Below are 20953 nucleotides of genomic sequence, written 5' to 3'. Positions count from 1 at the left end.
TCAAATTAAAGCTGTGTATTTGCATTTTTGAAGAAAAGGGACATCCAGCAAATTTGGAGAACAATGAATTGCTTAATAGATATGGATACATAACCATTAAAACAGGATTGTTGTGGAGCTCTAACTGACCAGTATTAGTCTATGCACATCAGATAATTAGTAATATAAACTGTAAAATACACCAAAATCAACAGCATAATAGAGTTTATTAAATTCAGTTATGGCTTTTGGTTTTGGTGTCACATCCCAAGATTTTTAGTGGCCCCATCTGGCAACTTCTGTGAAAATTTCTGGGGGTGACACTGCAGTTCAGTTTAACATAATGGCTTCAGAAGTCAGAGGTGTTTGTTGTTTTAATGACTCTCATGTTGTGTATTTGAATATTTGGTTAATTCCCTTGATATGTCCTGAAAATGTGAAATTAATGTCAGTCTCAGACGCTAATTATGTTTATATAGAGCTGACAATGGGAGAGGAAATTAATGTGAAATGGTCCAATGCCTAATGAATACAATCACATGCTGATGTTTCAAGTGCTTTTGAGGCAAGGCTTGTCTGAGGACATTTTTAATCATCACTAATCTGTGTGTGTGTGTGTGTGTGTGTGTGTGTGTGTGTGCGGTGTATGTGTGTCTTACAGATAATTGATGACGAGGAAACACAGTTTATGACCAACTGCCCCCCTGCAGTGACAGAGAGCACTCCTCGCAGACGCACCAGCATCCAGGTGTTTTGGACTGCGCCCCCCGGTGGCTCCGGCTGTGTCAACATTAAGTATGTATACCCCGACTGATGCTGAGCTTGACGAGCTGGGTATCAGCTCAGACGCTTAGAGATACACTGTACATTACTGGTGGGAGATTAACTTTCAGATAACAGGTCCTTGTTCTTGGTAAACTCTAATCTATTATGTTCTAATCTAAAAGGTCTGGTAATGTGGAGAGTGGGCTTTCTTTTTTTTCACTCCCTACATCACAGCCTGCGAATCAGTGGAGAAAACAAGATACGAGCTTATAGTCTACAAGTCCCGAGGATGGATTTGTTTTGTGTTTATCTCCTGCTGACCATTTTCAAAGCGTTCTATAAGCTTTTAAATGTCTTATATCCTCTTGTATTTTTGCGATGGGAATTTATCAGAGCAGATTTGTAGCATTTATATCAACAAGGGTCGACTAAATAACAGAAACACCTTTCTGTATAATGCAATGTAATTCAATGGCACCACAAGCTACCACCTCCAATATACTCGTCGTCGTCGTCGTCGTCCTCCTCCTCCTCCTCCTCCTCCTCCTCCTCCTCCTCCTCCTCCGCTTATCCAGGTCCAGGTTGCGGGGGCAGCAGCCTCAGCAAAGAAGCCCAGACAGTCCTCCCCCCAGCCACTTCCGTCAGCTCTTCCGCGGCCAGCCGGGTGATGTAGTCCCTCCAGCGTGTTCTGGGGTGGCCCCGAGGTCTCCTCCCGGTTGGACACACCCGAAACACCTCCCAAGGGAGGCGTCCGGAAGGCATCCTTACCAGATCCCTGAACCACCTCAACTGGCTCCTCTCGATGTGGAGGAGCAGCGGCTCTACTCCGAGTCCCTCCCGGATGTCTGAGCTCCTCACCCTATCCCCAAGGCTGAGCCCAGCCACCCTGTGGAGGAAACTCATTTCGGCCGCTTGTACTTGCGATCTCATTCTTTCAGTCACTACCCAGAGCTCATGACCATAGGTGAGGGTTGGAACGTAGATGGACCGCTAAATCGAGAGCTTCGCTTTCTGGCTGAGCTCCCTCTTCACCACAACAGACCGGTTAAGCGCCTGCATCACTGCTGACGCCGCCCCAATCCGCCTGTCAATCTCCCGCTCCATCCTACCCTCACTCGTGAACAAGATCCCGAGATACTTAAACTCCTCCACCTGAGGAAGGACCTCCCCCCCCGACCTGGAGTGGGCAATCCACCCTTTTCCAACCCTCACCGGGAACAGGTCCGACTTACTGCCAGCCACGCGAACCAGACTCATGCTCCTTCGGTACAGGGACTGGATGGCCCTTAGCAAGGGACCACCAACCCCATACTCCCGGAGCACCCCCCACAGGATGCCCCTGGGGACACAGTCGTAAGCCTTCTCCAAATCCACAAAACACATGTGGACTGGTTGGGCAAACTCCCATGCCCCCTCCAGCACCCTGGCGAGGGTAAAGAGCTGTTTCACTACCGCAGCAACTTCTGCCCCAGAAATTGGACAACCCGCCTCCGAGACCCCCGTCTCTGTTTCCTCACTGGAATACGTGTTGGTGGGATTGAGGAGCTCCTCAAAGTATTCCTTCCACCGCCCGACAGTGTCCCCAGTTGACGTCAGCAGCTCCCCGCCCCCACTGTAAACAGTGTGAGCAAGTTGCCGCCTTCCCCCCCTGAGGCGCCGGACGGTTTGCCAGAACCTCTTTGGAGCCGATCGATAGTCTTCCTCCATGGCCTCACCGAACTCCTCCCATGCCGCTTGGCCCGCTGGTACCCATCAACTGCTTCCGGAGACCCACAGACCAACCATGCCCTGTAGGCCTCCTTCTTCAGCCTGACGGCTCCCCTCACCTCTGGTGTCCACCAGTGGGTTCGGATTACCGCCGCGACTGGCCCCAGCGGCCTTGCGGCCACAGCTCGCAACCGCCACCTCGACAATGGCAGAGTGGAACAAGGCCCATTCGGACTCAATGTCCCCCTCTGCCCTCGGGACGCGGTTGAAGCTCTCCCGGAGGTGGGAGTTGAAGATCATCTGGACAGGTTCTTCCGCCAGGTGTTCCCAGCAGACCCTCACTGTTCGTTTGGGCCTGCCAGGTCTGCGTGGCGTCTTCCCCCACCATCTGATCCAACTCAGCACCAGGTGGTGATCAGTTGACAGCTCTGCTCCTCTCTTCCCCGAGTGTCCAGAACATATGGCCGCAGGTCAAATGATACGACTACAAAGTCGATCATTGACCTGCGACCTAGGCTGGCCTGGTGCCACGTGCACTGATGGACATCCTTATGTTTGAACATGGTGTTAGTTATGGCCAAACTGCGACCCGCACAGAAGTCCAATAACTGAACACCACTCGGGTTCAGATCGGGCAGGCCGTTCCTCCCAATCACACCCCTCCAGGTCCCGCTGTCATTTCCCACGTGAGCGTTGAAGTCCCCCAGCAGAACAATGGAGTCCCCGGTTGGGGCACTGTTCAGCACCCGTCCCAGGGACTCCAAAAAGGGCGGGTACTCTGAACTGTTGTTCGGCGCATAAGCACAGACAACAGTCAGGACCCGTTCCCCAACCCGAAGGCGCAGGGAAGCAACCCTTTCGTCTACCGGGGTAAACCCCAACGTACAGGCAGAGAGTCTGGGGGCTATCAGAAAGCCCACCCCGGCCCTCCGCCTCTCACCCGGAGCAACTCCAGCGAAGGAGAGAGTCCAACCCCTCTCAAGGACTAGGGTTCCAGATCCGGAACTATGTGTCGAGGTGAGGCCGACTATATCTAGCCAGTAGCGCTCAACCTCTTCCACAAGCTCCGGTTCCTTCCCCGCCAGAGAGGTGACATCCCATGTCCCAAGAGCCAACTTCTGTAACCGAGGATTGGACCGCCAAGGCCCCCGCCTTGGTCTGCTGCCCAATCCACATTGCACCGAACCCTTCTGGATCCCTCTGCGGGTGGTGGGCCTGCAGGGGGATGAGCCCATGTAGCCAGTTCGGGCTGGGCCCGGCCGGACCCCATGGGCAAAGGCCCGACCACCAGGCGCTCGCCCCCGGGCCCCAACCCCAGGCCTGGCTCCAGGGCGGGGCCCCGGTAACCCTTCGGGCCGGGTACACGTGTCCTTGTTTGTATCCATCATCAAGGGTCTTTTGAACCGTTCTTCGTCTGACCCTTCGCCCAGAACCAATGTGCCATGGGAAACCCTACCAGGGGCAAAATGCCCCCGACAGCATAGCTCCTAGGGTCATTAGGGCACTCAAACTCCTCCACCACGATAAGGTGACGGTTCTTGGAGGAGCTCCAATATACTCATAAAGATTTATTGCAGGGGTTTTGGGTTAGACTGCATTATCTTTAGCTATAGATGTACCCATGGCTAAAACTGACAGTGTTTATTGATAGTGGTAACAGTAAATTTTCATGTGAGTGATGTTGGCACACTGTAGTAGGACAGTTTTAAGCATTAGCTGTTCCACTTTTTAACGAAACATTTTACAACATTGATTATCTAGCTTGTATTTAATTCTGTTATACCCAGTAACATCTGAGTTTCAATCATTTAATGTATAGTACTACAGCTCTCTGGGATTGTGAGCTGTACCATCAGCATATATCAAGCATGCATGTACAGTAAATCAGTTTAATTACATCCCTTCCCCCGAGCTAAGTTAAATACACAATGTCTTGTCAAATTTTCCTTCCCACACGGCTTCATAAACTATCCATTACCTTTATTAGTCTTATGGCCAAATGGCATCCATCAACTGTGCTGTTGTGCATACTCTGGGCATGCTTGGATACAGAGGGGTAGTCATGTTCTGCTGGAGACAGATTATGGCAGGAATCCATTTATTAACCCAGCACTGTGGGGGAAATAATGAGAGTACAGGAAGTGGAACGATACAAAGGGACCATGACTCACAAGACCTTCTGATCAATACATTATTTAACTGTTTGTGCACCCAGTCAGTCCCTCTACTGCCTGGTCTGTTCTAATGAACAAACGGATGATGGAAATGTTGCATTCTTTAGTTATGCATGTTATTGTGTGACTGATAGAGAGTGTGATGAGTTTCCCTTTTTTCTGTGTCTCTATGCTTTCCATTTCCCTTGCCCTAATCTTTCTGGAGTATCTTCACGACCTGCCCTCTCAATAACCTCTGAGCTTTTCTATAAGCTCTCTCACTCTTCTTCTGCTCCTCGCTGTGTCCTCCTCTCTTTTTATATCTCTTTGTTTTCATCTTCGCTGTGGTGCTGTCATAGTTTTCTCACAGCAGGTCATGTCATGTGGCACTTCTGCTCTCCTCATAGAGACCAGTGGGATGATTGCGGTATTGTACTCAGTTATAAGCACATGGATAGAGGGAAAAAGTTGAAAGTGTGACGGAGCATACAGCCTAGAAAGAGAGGAGATACTTGAAAGTGCTGAGATGTGGATGTAGTAATACCAGGGCACAGACAATAAGGGAGAGAGAGAGTGAGGACTTCAAAAGAGATGCCTCTGAAAATCATGATTACAGGCAGGGAGTGGGTATTTGCCACTGTTCTTCCCCCTACCTGGCACTCATAAAGATGACAAGGCTTTTTGTATGCCTCTGTGCCGCAACAGAACAAAAGTCTTAATTAAGTCTTATTGATTGGGGAGGTTCAACTCTTGTTCCTAACTGACAAGTGCAGGGCTTTTATATGAAACTGTTCAGAGGGAGAGACATCCTTGTACACTATGGCTTTGTTATAATACAGCCCAACCAGCAGAGAAACATGGGTACTGTACATATACACACATACTGTGTAGCCAACAAATACGCACAGACAGAAACAACATAATAATGTGAAATGATTGCTAATATCGTAGATTAGCTTGAAGAGGACAATTTTGTCACCACCACAGGCTGGGTAAATGTTTGTTTTTAATTTGATTTTGTATCCCGAAAGAGTTCGGTCAGCCTCCCTGCCTGTAAAGTATCATGGTTATTTTCAAAAAAACAACATCTGGCCATGAAATTAGAAGTGTGTGTGTGGCATGTGTGTTTCTGTTAGAGGGCTCCAGAGACTCGTGCCCCTCCCGAGTGGTTTGCTGCAGTATAATTGACAGGCAGTCTCTGTCTTTCAGATGGAAAGACTGAGCTTGGTGGTTTGGTTCCGTCTAAGGTTGGTCCGTGATGATAGGGTCAGGCAAGGATGCTCATTCAAACTCCTGAACTCAGAGCACTGACTTTAAAAGTCTCACCAATCCAATCTGGTTATTTTCAGCTTTCTTACATGCTAGAATCAAATCAGGCCAAGGTTTCCGTCACTGTGTCTCTTAGTGGTATCCCACTCTTGTTTTGTGAAAATGTATTCTATACATGGAAGTGTTGCTAGGTGTTGTGGAACTGAACCATGCACTTCTAAAATCCTATTTTTTGCTGACTTACAGTGGTTGAATTTCTCATCTTCTTGCAGTGATACGGACATGTGTTCAGGGTGTGTTCAGCACAGTTTGACATTGCTGTTAGGTTTGGATGCAGCGGCAACAGGGCACACTCCTGGCAACACCCAGTAGCGATGCAGGGTGCAGTCAGAAGTAGACATGGGGTTCATCATGTTCAAATTCAGTGTACTATTCCTTTCAAATCTCTCATCAGATCTAATTAAAAATGGCTGGACTGGTGGCTGGAGAGGTGCCAGTTCACCTCCTGGGCACTGCCGAAGGTGCCCTTTAGCAAGGCACCGAACCCCCCCAACCACTTGGGGCGTCTCACCAAGGGCAGCCCCCTCACTCTGACATCTCTCCACTTTGTGCATGTATAGGTCCTGTTTGTGCATGTGTGTGTCTTTCGGACCTGTGTGTAATTGACAAGCAAGAGTGAAAACATTGAATTTCCTCTCAGGGGGATTAATAAAGTAAATAAACTTAAACTAAACTAAAATTAGGTTTAGCTGTCTTTTAATTCTTTAATCATCTGTCTAAAACTACTGTACACTTTCACAAGCTACCTGCCTCACCTTATGATAAATAATAATTTTAATAAATTTATTTGGCATAGCACTTTTCACACAAACAAAATTCACAAAGTGCATCACAAAAGAAGATGGTGTTGTTTAATGGTTTCTATGGAGACTGCAGCCGATATGCCTAATGGATCAGAGTTCCGTAGCATTGGAGCCGCTTCTTCAAAGGCATTATCACCTCTTTTGCTTTCAGTCTAGAGCAGAGGACAGCCATTAGGCCCTGATCAGAGGACCAAAGAGACCTGTTGGCAATATAGGGATGGATAGGGTCACAGATGTGCCCAGGTGCCTGACCATGGAGGGCTTTATACATAAGAACAAGTACCTTAAAATGAATCCTGAACCTGATGGGAAGCCAGTGTAAAAGAAACTAAGGAAGTAAAAAAAAGCTGGGAGGACACAAAAGCATGAATAATTACCATAACAAACTACAGATTGTACTTTCTCATTATTGTACGCCCGCCGTCACAGACACAAAGACACGCACACCTCTTTTGCTCTCTTTCTTAAACTCAGATCAAATGGCAAAGCAGAGCAGTGTTAATCAAATATAAACCAAGATTCTGGTGCTGCATTACCTATTTCTCATTTAAAATGTCTTGAGTAACATACTTTAGTTCACTGTTTGCCTGTGATACGAGAGAGTCTGAACAGGAAGTCTGCACCATACTGTTTCCTGTATCGAAAAACAGAGGCTGAAAAAACTCTTCCCACATGTCTCTTTCCACTGACAAATGATCTTTGTTCAGTAAAAGAACACTTATGGAGATCAAGAACACTTTTCCATATTTACTGTCGTATACAATGTACATATAATGTGGCCAAACGTTCATACAATGGATAAAAACTCACTTGTGACGGTTGTCTTCATATGGTCGTCTGTTCCAGGCACATTACTTCAAGTGTTTACATTACATAGCCTACACTGCTACACTTAGTTACATGCTAACATAAGAAAAACATAAAAACTTGGTTGCAGATGTTGTTACTTTCTCCCTCACTTCGTCACTATCATTCTCTTGGCTGCAATTAAGATGCAGAGATGGAAAAGCTGACCAATCAGAGCAGACTGAGCTTTTTTGGAAGGGGGGCTTAAAGAGGCAGGTGCTAAACTGGTGCGTGCGCCCCAAACAAAAGATGAATACAGGTATATGTGTGAGGAAAATAAAGTGTTTTTGAATGTGAAAGCGTGTGGGCATGTTCTTGTAGAAACCCAAAATACAAATATGAACATGAAAATAAATAGGTCCTCCTTAGAAGTTAATGTTAAAGTGGCATTTGTGTTGGCAAAAAGTAATAAGCAGTTAATGGGACCATGGCTGGCTGATATTGGACACAATATTTTTGACCAAATACCTGCCATCCATCCATCCATCCATCCAAAGCACCATAGACGTTCCTCTCCCCAGCAAGGCTTTCCAGCTCCTCCTGGGGGACCCCAAAGCGTTCCCAGGCCAGATGAGATATGTAATCCCTCCAGCGTATTCTGGGTCTGCCCTGGGGCCTCCTACCAGTGGGACATGCTTGAAACATCTCCAGCGGGAGGCGCCCAGGAGGCATCCTGATCATATGTCCGAACCACTTCAACTGACCCCTTTCGACACAAAAGAGCAGCAGCTCTACTCCGAGCTCCCTCCGGATGCCCGAGCTCCTTACCCTATCCCCTGAGGCAGAGTCCAGCCACCCCACGAAATAAACTTATTTCGGCCACTTGTATCCGTGGTCTCATATTTCAGAATTGACTAATAATAATCATTAGTAATGTGGATCTATTGACTAAGTGAATAAAGGTATAAGATTGCACAATGAAGACAGTCTGGTAAGTTTAGAATATTACATGACTTCACTGTATGTGGCCTTTAAAAGAGAGAAAAGACAACAGTAATATTACATTATGTCTAAGACCATATCTGGTCTCATGTCATGATATTGATATAATATTGATGTACTTCCCAGCCACAACTGGAATGTTTTGCTCTTTGCTAATAAAACAGAGCAAGGAGAGATAAATGTGGAAAATTTGTTAGCCTCTAACTTTGACAAATCAGTGTATCATGGCTGTATCCGAGAAACCAGAGCTGAAATTGAACAGGCTAACAGAACCCAAACTGAGTTAGAAGCACTACTACTCCTACTGCTACTTACTTGTTTGCAATAGGGCTTTTTCTACTGCTGCTTGTTTGAACTTAGTAGATGAATGACTGCTAGATACTCTTAAAATGTAAAGACTGCCATTTTAAAACTCCTCATCTCTGTTCCCCTCGTTTTTATCCAGACTGTGTTCAGATGTAACTGTCAAACTTCCCTCACAGCAAGTTTTAGCAGAGAGGGATTTGTCTCATCTTTTTACCCTTTACTTTGTTCTAAATCAAATGTTTAGCTTCATGTCTAATTGGATTGAAAATAATTGGCTTCCATTCTGCTCATTAGGGGACCTTTAATGATAAAATCAAACATGACCTGCAGTTGTCCGACGACAAAAAGTGAAACAGGAGCTATTGTCACAGCTAAATCCTTGCGGTTGGCGCCAGAGTAAGTCACATCAAAATGTTATCCATGTATTGCAGTCGCCATTGAAGTTGCCACTATCTTTTATCTTTCCATTTGTAGGTAGGAAGCAATTTGTTTGTCATCCCCCTCTGGCGTGCAGTATGGAGGACAGTGTGATGTATTCTGATGGGCTGTCTGAGTGAGACAGTGTATCAGTGATCAGATGAATGTCACAACCACATGCAGCTGTCAGAGTCTGTTTATCTCCTTCAGCACAACGACAGGACAGATCACAGAGGACTTCGACGGGCCACTATAGTCAAGCAGACCCATAGAAATTAAATGTAAATACAACTGCTTTGGTGCAGTGGGTTTGTGTAGTGACTCTTAGTTCTTTCTTTTCTTTGTTTGTGGCAGCAGAAAGAACAAAATTAAGTAATTTAATCTCTGGCTGTAGTAGGCAGAAGAAATGAGATCTGTTTAATCTTTGGTTGTAGCAGTAGCTGATACAACAAAATGAGAATTTGTCGTCTTTTATATACTCTTAGGACTTTTTTTTTTTTTTTTTAGGCCTCCACTCCAACACCAGCCGTGGCAGGAGGTAAAAAGTTTTGGGTTGTCTGTCCACCCATATGCCCATCCTGTTCTCTGGAACGCAATATCTCAAGGGAATTTCTTAAATTTGGCACAAATGGATGATTAGATTTTGGCAGTTAAAGGTAATTGTCACTGTGACCTCACGTCTGTTTGTCTCATTCTTGTAAACGCAATACCGCAGGAGTGGCCTGTGGGGATTTCTTCGAATTTGGCACAAAGGTCCACTTGGGCTCAAGGATGAACTTATTAGATTTTGTTGGTCAAAGGTCGAGATCACTGTGACCTCATATCTGTCACATTCTTGCAAGCATGATATCTCAGAAATGCCTTAAAGAAATTCCTTCAAATTTGGCACAAACGTCTATCTGACCTCAAGGATGAACTGATTAGAGTTTGGCAGTCAAAGTCCACGGTCACTGTGACCTTATATCCGTCCCATTCTTGTGAGCATAATATGTCAGGAATGTCCCTATGAAATTCCTTTAGATTTGGCACAAATGTCCACCTGAACTCAAGGATGAAAGATTAGATTTTGGCAGTCAACGGTCAATGTCACTGTGACCTCACATCTGTCTGTCTCATTCTTGTGGACACAATGTCTTAGGAATGCCCTGAAGAGATTTCTTCAAATTTGGCACAAATGTCCACCTGGACTCAAGGATGAACGATTCGATGTTGGCAGTCAAAGGTCATCGTCATTGTGACCTCACGTCTGTCTGTCCCATCCCAGTGGAAGCAATATTTCAGCAATGCTCTGAGGGAATTTCCTCAATTTGGCACAAACATCCACTTGGACTCAAGGGTGAACTAATTAGGTTTTGTTGGTCATAGATCAAGGTCACTGCAACCTCATATCCATCCCATTCTTGTTAGCATGATATCTTAGGAAGGCCTTGAGGGAATTCCTTCAAGTTTGGCACAAATGTCCACCTGGACTCAAGGATGAATGATTAGATTTTGGCAGTGATAGGTCAAGGTCACTGTGACCTCATATCCATCCTATTCTTGTGAGCATGATATCTCAGAAAGGCCTTAAAGGGATAGTGCACCCAAAAATGAAAATTCAGCCATTATCTACTCAACCTCATGCTGAGGAATGTTCTGGTGAAGTTGAAGAGTCCTCACATCCCTTGCGGAGATCGGCGGGGGGAGCGGCTAGCACACCTAATGGCTGACGGCGCCCCAGACTAACGTCCAAGAACACAAAATTGAAATCACAAAATATCTCCAGCATGCTCATCCGTAGTGATCCAAGTGTCCTGAAGCCACGACGTAAAAAGTTGTTTCGAAAAACATCATATGAACTCTGTTTTTAGCCTCACTGTAGCCTGTAGCTCTGACTGCTTCTCTGTGCTCCGCGCTTGCACGAGACCAGCAAAGCATGAGCTTTGCTTACCCGTGTTTATATCACGTGACACATGCACTGCAGGGGGAGACAACGGTAAACACAGAGCTAAAAGATAATTTGCATTACAGTGTTTTAGCAAAGGACAGCCCAACATGTCTGAAGACTTTGAAACTGAGGAGGAACAGCATTTCTTTGTTGAGCCGTATTTGTTTGAGCCCCAGTATACGCACGGAACTCAGGCTACTGGACGAAGCAGCCGCCGCAGCTCACGAGCCTAACCCTTAGCCAGCCGCAGAATACCAGAGTCGAGCACTGGAAACCTGGTGGTGTAGTTGTTTCAAATGCAAAGCAATGCCAACAGATGAGGAAAGTGTTTGCTGCTCAGACTGGGAATTGGCGATGCCTGCACTTGAGAATCTGGACATCAGTACTGACGAGACTGCTGCTCTTCAGAGACCGTGTATGACCGATCACCCTGAGCGCGCACACGTGAGCGCGAAGCACAGAGAAGCAGTCAGAGCTACAGGCTACAGTGAGGCTAAAAACAGAGTTCATATGACGTTTTGCGTTTTTTTTTAATGTCGCGGCTGCAGCACACTTGGATCACTACAGATGAGCATGTTGGAGATATTTTGTGGATTCAATTTTGTGTTCTTGGACATTAGTCTGGGGCGCCGTCTGCCATTAGGTGTGCTAGCCGCTCCCCCTGCCGATCTCCGCAAGGGATGTGAGGACTCTAAAACTTCACCAGGGCCTCCGTCGGCATATGGGTGAGTAGATAATGGCTGAATTTTCATTTTTGGGTGCACTATCCCTTTAAGATAACTCCTTCAAGTTTGGCACAAATGTCTACTTGGACTCAAAGATGAACTGATTAGATTTTGGTGCTCAGAGGTCATTGTCATCGTGACCTCATGTCTGTCCACCCCATTCTTGTGAACGTGATATCTCAATCAATCAATCAATCAATTTTATTTATAAAGTCCAATATCACAAATCACAGTTTGCCTCACAGGGTTTTACAGCATATGACATCCCTCTGTCCTTAGGACCCTCAGGAATGCCCTGAGGAAATTTCTTCAAATTTGGCACAAATGTCCACCTTTGTTGGTCAAAGTCTGGTCGTCTTCAAAAATTGGTTCTTCAGAAACAGACGGTTGTAGGTGGAACGTCAGCATTTCAAAAAGAACTCTTTTGGAGCCCTTATTTCTGACAGTGTACATCTACTGTGTATGCAAATGAAAATATAGCCATAGAAAGACAAAAATCTATCTCGCTCTTTTCTTTTTGCTGTGATTCTCTTTTTTCACTCTCTCTACTTTCTCTCTCTCTTTGTTAAGCTCCAAAACATGCATCCATGCTCCCTCCCACACACACTTACACACACATTCAAATCAGTGCACTTTTGGGGTGATTGGGATCGGTTGCGGTGTGGATCCAGCAAAGTGAGATAGAATTTAAATTGGATGTTAAATAAGCATTACTCCGCTTGATTGTCTGGCCAGCCTGGGAAAGTGGGCAAGCAGTGAGGCAGAGTGCGCTCCTCTCTCTCAGGGAGATATGTGAAATTGGGGTGAGATTGAATTAAAGCGTGAACAATTAGTGATGTGCTGCTGGTGTCGCTTACCTTGAATCATTTCATCCACGTTATGAGAGGCCGTTTTAGCCATAAATCATACTTTTCGTGCGCATACTGTCATAACCTCACATTATACCCTCTATAGTATGCATGAGAGAAAGAATGATAAGAGTGAATTATGGTGTGTTTGAGTGAGACTGAAAATATAAAGTGTTGAAGAGATGGTTTACGTGAGAGAGAACAGAAGTGTGTGAATTATAATGTATGTGACACAGAATGAGTGGACTGACGGTTTACTGTAAAGTATGTGAAAGAGTATACTTGTGTGTGTGTGAGGGTATGATTACATGAGAACGGCTGGTTTTCTGTGAGAAGGAACAACATAGTATCTGAGAGAAAGTATACCTGAAAAGGCAATTTGACTGAAAGGGAAGGCTTGAAATCAAAGTCTGAATCTGCTCAGTGGCACTGCTGATAATTCACTGAAAGGGTAAATGGAGGAGCATTTAATTCAAGATAGTGTGTTTGAGGACAAATTAAAATCCTTAGGTTTTGGTAGAATGATGGGAGGATCACAAATGCTATCACAAGTACTGTCTTTCTTGTGTACTATTCTTCTGTTACTCTGTGAATGTAGCGGTGCATGTAGGAGACTATATAGATGAGTGTAAGAGAGTATTATCAGGCTACAGTAGTGCGTATGAGACCTCTCTAACAGCTGACCTGCATCTCTACGTGGTGTTTTAAGTCCATCATGTTCCTCCGCTCAGTGTGCAGCAGATGACCTGCCTTGACCATCTTTGTTTGAAATGGAAGTTTTGCTATGATTACCTCTTGTTTCTTTCATTTTTGTAGAAGACCGTTCTTTTGCTCTCTGATCTTTTGTTATTTTTCTTTCTGTCCATCTCTTTCACACACTGCTGCTTACATTGCAGTAAAAGGGTAAATTAAGCTGAGAAATACTGAAATGACAGTACGGAAGCCCTGGCTGCTAAAAAGCATCCATGTTTTCTTCCAGATGTAAGACATGACTGTAATGTTACATGACTTTCTTATACACAATATTTACCTTGTTGGGGTGGGTATGTCAAGGCACCTCATGAGTCAGTTTGATTATGATTCAGAGATTCATCATTTGATTATGAAATGATTATTGATATATCATGATGCATCCCTTTGCATCAAAAGTTTTGATTTCTACATCTGATTTATTCTCCTCACTGTATGACTACTTCCAAAATGCTTCCATACCATAGCTTTTAAACCAGGTGGTGCCAGTCGGATTGTACCCATCTGTGGTTAAACACACTAATCCATTGTGGGATATTTATGCTGGCGTAGTGACCAGTGTTTGCACAGTGTAATATTTCACTACAAATAGTGTGCTGTTCATATACTGTTGAATAATAAATGGTCTGCAGCCTTTTTATTTTAAAAAGTTGACTGAATTTGAAAGCACCTTACAGTCTCCTGCCTGTATGGGGATAGCAAACGGAGGGAGCAGCCTCTCTGCTGCACATTAGCTCTGGGAAAAGATGCTGAGTGGGCTAGCCGTAGGGTTTTGAGGTGAAGTGAGGTGAGTTATTTTCTTCACCATGTAGTTGTTTTAAGTTGTTTAATGCTGCACTGTGTGGTCATCTGGTCTCGTTTGTTCACATGCTGATCGCTGCTTCAAGCAGTAAACATTAGTCTCTGGGAGATGGTGTAGAAAGCATTCACAATATACTTAACGTTCGCCTCGCAAATGTAATTTTAGACATTAAAGCATGCTTGCAACCACTGCCTTTTGTGAAGATGAATTACAAGGTAACTACTGTTCTGCCTCTTTAGTTCCGTCAACATGACGTAATTAATAAACATTTAGATAACTGATTATTGGCATTTGTGAATCAATGCCAAATCGTTCACGTCCGTATTGCATCTAGGAATTGATATTTTCCTCATTCCCAGTATCTTGCATTTAGAGAATGTAGAGAAATGAAAACTCACCTTGAAGAAAACATGAATGCTTTTAGTCCTGTATAAAAGATGGGGTCTTGGTGCACCTCAGCCTCTTGTGGCCTAAATGAGTAATAGAACCACAAAACTTGATCATGACATAAAATCACCTGTTCACCCCTTTTATTCACCTATTTTTTTAAATGAAAAGAAGTTACTTAGAAAAATGATTCTCGCAAAAGATTTTTTTTTCACCTGGCAAAACTTTTTTCCCACCTGTTTCACAGAACAAAAAAGGAATTTAGAAAGATCGTCCTGGTCAAACCTTTCTTCACCTGTTCTTCAGTCATAAACACTAGAGAACAAAAACAATTCAGATCAGACCTAGAAAATTCATCATGAGAATTTCTTTTCTCACTTGCCTCTCAGGGCTTTCAGAGAACAGACAATGTTTTCTTTGTGTATTTTTTAGCAAACCTCACAGAGAAAAAGTGAGAGTTTTAGACAAAACAAAATGGCACTGTCATTCACTGATGCTGTAGAGTTGTGTACTGTACAAATACCTATCCCCAAACATACATTCAGAATATCTTTGAAAAGCCAGCTTGAGAGATATATGGGGTCCATTTACGTACACAACTGGCTCATATCTGTATAATATTTCCAGATTAAATTGGAAATGAAGTTACATGAGGTGTACAGCATTTGAATGAATATCTAATTTTCCTCATCCTCTACGTTGATGTCCCCCAAGTTTGCATTTCCTTGCTGCGAGGGACCCGTTGTGGGATCAGCTCAGCTCAATAGAGCACAACACAACACAGCTTAGTCTGATACTCCAGAACAAATGGTATCCAAACAGTCCAGCTGGATGGGGCCCACCTGGATCAGGCCTTACCCTCAGCACCTCCATCCAGCACCTCATTGTTGGGTTTTATCCCCATGGAAACCTTCCTGCAGCCATGGCTGGTGTTTGTGAGGAAGTTAGGTGCCTGGAGGCTTGATTTCTGTTGTTGTTTTCTCAAGTCTGCTGGCCTCTGTAAAGGTTTGTTTGTGGCTGATTTACATGTCAAGGCCCCTCTCAGACCTGTGTTCCCCACCACCCGGTGGAACAAGCCTCTTAGACAGCTCAATCTAGAGAAGCTCCCCTCTGCCAGGCCTCATATTTTAGGGAGCATTACTGTTGGCCTGTCAGTCAGCTCTTATCGACACAGTGCATAGCCCTCTATATAGCACGCCTGTGCATTTCTGTGAACTTTACTTACAAAGTGCTGTAAGGACTTTCCTTATCGCAAAAATACTCTTTTAGCTGCTGTCTTTCTCTCTTTTTCAGTTTTTTCTTCAGCATTTCAGCCTCTCATTTATTGTGTACGGGTATATCTTAATGCTGATGCATGCTTTTTGTGGTCTTTGTATGAGACACTGAATGCCTCCTTCTGAAACACAGCCTGATTTTGCAATTTCCCTGTGGGCTTTGATACCTGCTTTTAGAAGTCCTCTGAAAAAAGAAAGAAAAACATGAAGATGATTATGAATAACTCTGCACCTGTTCCATCTGCCACAATCTGCTGTTCAGAATCTATCACATCTTAAAAGCCAAGATTCTGCACATTTCCTGCTGGCTGTTGTCTTCTCTGTATTTTTAAAACCTCACAGCTCCTCCAAAGTGTTTCTTGTTTTTTTTCCTGCTGTGACATTGACTCATACTTTTGCCCCTCAAGCTATACGTTTGCACTTAGTGCTGCCCCCAACAAACTTCACTCCTCACTGCCTCCATATCTTCTTGTTATCTATGTGCAGGGCAAGCATTGTGCAGAAGAGGATAATCGATTTCCAGGATGAAGGCTCACTCACCAAGCGCATGTGTGAGAAAGGTAGGCTTCTTTTATTTACATGGAATACAATAATGTACTCTGAATTTCTTATTCTTTCAACCCCCCTGATGGTACTCTATAACCTTTCCCTCCTATAGTCTCTTTGTTTTTATTGTCTTCTTTGACTCTTGTTTTGATTCAGGGGCATTCCTCTCTGCTGTTATGCTCTGGCATGTGAATAATTGTAAATGAGTGTGACCCCCCGACTGTGCATGACATTGGATGTCACACTGTGCAACAGATCAGAAGAACTATGCTACACATCCTCCCATTTTGTAATGCCCTCCCTTTCTTCCTCCTGTCAGCTCCCACTCTCTTAAACAACCCATCTCCTGTATGATGGGCCACTCTCATCTGCTTCTTATACTAATGAGCAATCTCTCTACGTCTTTCTCATGGTCTTCTGTATTTCTCTGTCTGGATCTTACTTTTCCCCTCATTTCTGTACAGAATCCCTGTATGGAGACACTACAGAGAAACCTCTTCTCGACTGTTGTGCCTGTGGAACAGCAAAGTACAGAGTCACCTTCTATGGGAACTGGTCAGAAAAGATGCATCCCAAAGACTATCCACGTAAGCAAAACTCCGAGCCATTATTTGTCCTGTGACCTCAGCTTCTTCACACATTAAAAGGCATATTTTATATATTTATCTGGTGCTTTTTTTTTTTTTTTTAACTGTCAAAAAAATCCTATGAAAAGACCTTAACCAGCAGTGAATAGATCATGCCAATAGGTATTGCCAGTGTTGCCCAACCTGTTGCAAGGTGCACATACTTTCTTTTTACTTTCAGTAGGTACTGCAGCTGCCCTTAAAAAGCATGTACTGTTGCATGCAGTATGAACACAGTCGGGACAAACTACTTCCTCATAAAATTCCGCCCTGAACCCTCATGCTTATATATCTGTTACCTTGGAGATAAAACAAAATGCCATTCGCTGAGTCCGCTAGAGACCGAGGTCAACCCGGAGAGCTCTGCTGTTGTTACTTTGCAATGTTCATTCATTCATTTTCCATAACCGCGTGTCCTGTTAGGGGTCGCAGGGGTGCTGGAGCCTATCCCAGCTGACTTTGAGTGAGAGGTGGGGTTCACCCTGGACAGGTGGCCAGACTATCACAGGGCTGACACATAGAGACAGACAACCATTCACACTCACAGTCACGCTTATGGGCAATTTAGAGTCACTAATTAACCTGCATGTCTTTGAACATGGGGGGGGGCTCCCCCACCCTGGGTTCGAACTAGGAACCCTCTTGCTGTGATAGTGCTAACCATCCCACAGTGCCGCCACTTTGCAGTATATGTATATCTATACATATATTTATACATATATGTATATGTACACTGCCTGGCCAAAAAAAAAGTCGCCACCTGGATTTAACTAAGCAAATAGGTACGAGCCTCCTATTGGATAATTACTGCATGGGCGATTATCTTTCAGCTGGTAACAAGTTATTTAACCCCAACTGGTGCAATGAGTTGCTTCTCATTTCCTAAACAACCATGTCGAAAGACACATCCCGTGGTCGTGGAAAAGATGTTAGTCTGTTTGAGAAGGGTCAAATCACTGGCATGCATCAAGCAGAGAAAACATCTAAAGAGATTGCAGAAACTACTAAAATTGGGTTAAGAACTGTCCAACGCATTATTAAAAACTGGAAGGATAGTGGGGACCCATCGTCTTCGAGGAAGAAATGTGGCCGGAAAAAAATCCTCAATGATCGTGATTGGCGATCACTTAAACGTTTGGTGAGATCAAATCGAAGAAAAACAACAGTAGAACTCAGGGCTATGTTTAATAGTGAAAGTAAGAGCATTTCCACACGCACAATATGAAGGGAACTCAAGGGATTGGGACTGAACAGCTGTGTAGCCTTAAGAAAACCACTAATCAGTGAGGCTAACCGGAAAAAAAAGGCTTCAATTTGCTAGGGAGCATAAAGATTGACTCTGGAGCAATGGAAGAAGGTCATGTGGTCTGATGAGTCCAGATTTACCCTGTTCCAGAGTGATGGGCGCATCAGGGTAAGAAGAGAGGCAGATGAAGTGATGCACCCATCATGCCTAGTGCCTACTGTACAAGCCTGTGGGGGCAGTGTTATGATCTGGGGTTGCTGCAGTTGGTCAGGTCTACGTTCAGCAACAGTATGTGCTCAAAGAATGAGGTCAGCTGACTACCTGAATATACTGAATGACCAGGTTATTCCATCAATGGATTTTTTCTTCCCTGATGGCACGGGCATATTCCAAGATGACAATGCCAGGATTCATCGGGCTCAAATTGTGAAAGACTGGTTCAGGGAGCATGAGACATCATTTTCACACATGGATTGGCCACCACAGAGTCCAGACCTTAACCCCATTGAGAATCTTTGGAATGTGCTGGAGAAGGCTTTGCGCAGCAGTCAGACCATCATCAATGCAAGATCTTGGTGAAAAATTAATGCAACACTGGATGGAAATAAATCTTGTGACATTGCAGAAGCTTATCGAAACAATGCCACAGTGAATGCGTGCCGTAATCAAAGCTAAAGGCGGTCCAACGAAATATTAGAGTGTATGACCTTTTTTTTGGTGGTGACTTTTTTTTTGGCCAGGCAGTGTATGTTTGCAACATACGTAGTTTAAACTTTTAAGTAATAAATGGACCTGCACTTTTATAGCGCCTTTCTAGTCATCCGACCACTCAAAGCGCTTTTCCACTACGAGTCACATTCACCCATTTACAGACATATTCATACACTGGTGGCTGAGGCTACAAGGTACAATGTGCCACCTGCTACTCAGTTTTTAACACACTCACACACCGATGGAAGCATCATCAGGAGCAATTTGGGGTTCAGTACCTTACTCAAGGATACTTCGACATGCAGACTGGAGGAGCTGGGGATCGATCCGCTGATCTTCCGATTGGTGGACTATCTGCTCTACCTCTGAGCCACAGCTGCATACATAGGCTATGCATTTCTCTGTTGTTGTTATTTGATATATGTCCTTTTTATGATTCATTTGTTCACTTAATCAATTAATATTCCTATTATTACTATTCGACTGGTCACCAGTCATTTTAATGTTATTTTAATGTCATCCGCCATTTTGACTTCTGTCAAGCTGTCATCTGTTTGCTGCTCAGTTAATGTGATGTATTTCCCGCTGTGCAGAGGATTGTGGGTCAGAATAGCCAGGAGAGCATGCTGGCTTGCACACTGCAAAATCCGAGCGGATGCAGTAGGATAATCTGTTTTTTTGCCAAAATGCATTTGACCTTCTATGTTGTAGGCTACCATGTATCAGGACGTACTAAATCTTTTTCTGCCATACCAAATAGTATGGCAGTATGGGTATTGGAAGGCACTTAGCCCTTGGTTGTTTTCCAGTGAGCATCACCATTTGACTGGTTGACATGTCTCGTCATCACGATGGTCTTGGGTTTTGTAGTTTATTTTTAGCAGATTCTACACACCATCCTGCTGCTCACCACATCTGCAACTAAAATGTGTCCCCAGCAAATGCACCATTACTTCTGTTTGAGTAACTTCTGCTAAAAGCTATTATTCCCAACTGCTTTAGCAAATTATTTAGACTTGTTTAAGTGAAAGTACACTCATGATCCTTTTTTTTGTAACAGATTTAAGTCAAATGAATGTCTGGGCTTTGTGTGAGTGCCACAGACTTCGGGGGGGAGTCAGAATGTATTGAGAAACAGACTAATACATTGTTGATATTGGTCTTTGAATAGGATTTGTTGACAATGACAAAAATTGGCAGCCGTATCCTTTAATCTTGATTGTAGTACCGTAGTCCCAAAAACTCCAGGATATGTTCCCAACATGTGGGTGGTTTAGCCTCCATGCATGGCTCTCAATAGTGATGTGTGTGGTTTGCTACAGCATCACACTATGGTTGAATGCGATGTGTGTATAACCTTGAGCCACACTATCAGGATGTGAATGGACTTAAGGATTACACCGGCTCTCTTGTCTAAGTCAGGCTCTCGCTGGTCAGATCAATATACTGATTAGAGTGGAATAAGATAAACCCTGAGATCGAAAAGGAGCCCTAATTTACTGTCTTATGGAGGGAGTAGCTGGTGTGTGACTCACTCTCACACACAGATACGCAAACACACACCTTGCAGATAGATCAACTTAAAAGAGGATAGGGCACGCTGCGTGGTGCCTGTTTCATCCTGACTCTTAGGATGCTACAGTTGGACTTCTCCTTGCACAAAGTCATTTCCTAGGTAACCAGTTATTATAACACACTGCACATTTTGTACTGGACAATATTATTCACTGAATACAGTCCAGTTAGCACACGATAATCTGTCATCATTTGAATTTTGGTGACACTTTCCATTAAAAAACTAAAAAAAAAATAGCTAGAAGTAAACTTGGTCTGACTTTTCCTTTCTGATGTAAGTAGTGGTTCA

General features: G+C 44.2%; 1 protein-coding gene across 1 annotated transcript in view; it reads left to right on the top strand.

The window, feature by feature from the left end:
- spon1a (spondin 1a) overlaps positions 1-20953 on the top strand; it is a 105803-nt gene that overhangs the window by 6899 nt on the left and 77951 nt on the right. The window contains exons 3-5 of the mRNA XM_033631114.2: positions 641-774; positions 16447-16520; positions 16971-17093. Of these exons, the coding sequence (XP_033487005.1) occupies positions 641-774; positions 16447-16520; positions 16971-17093 (331 nt within the window). The remainder of the gene's footprint in view (positions 1-640; positions 775-16446; positions 16521-16970; positions 17094-20953) is intronic.

This window comes from Epinephelus lanceolatus, chromosome 2 (assembly GCF_041903045.1).
Source record: "Epinephelus lanceolatus isolate andai-2023 chromosome 2, ASM4190304v1, whole genome shotgun sequence".
Taxonomy (NCBI): Eukaryota; Metazoa; Chordata; class Actinopteri; order Perciformes; family Serranidae; genus Epinephelus; species Epinephelus lanceolatus.
The sequence above is the reverse complement of the archived record's forward strand: the minus strand, read 5'-3'. Positions and strand labels throughout refer to the sequence as shown.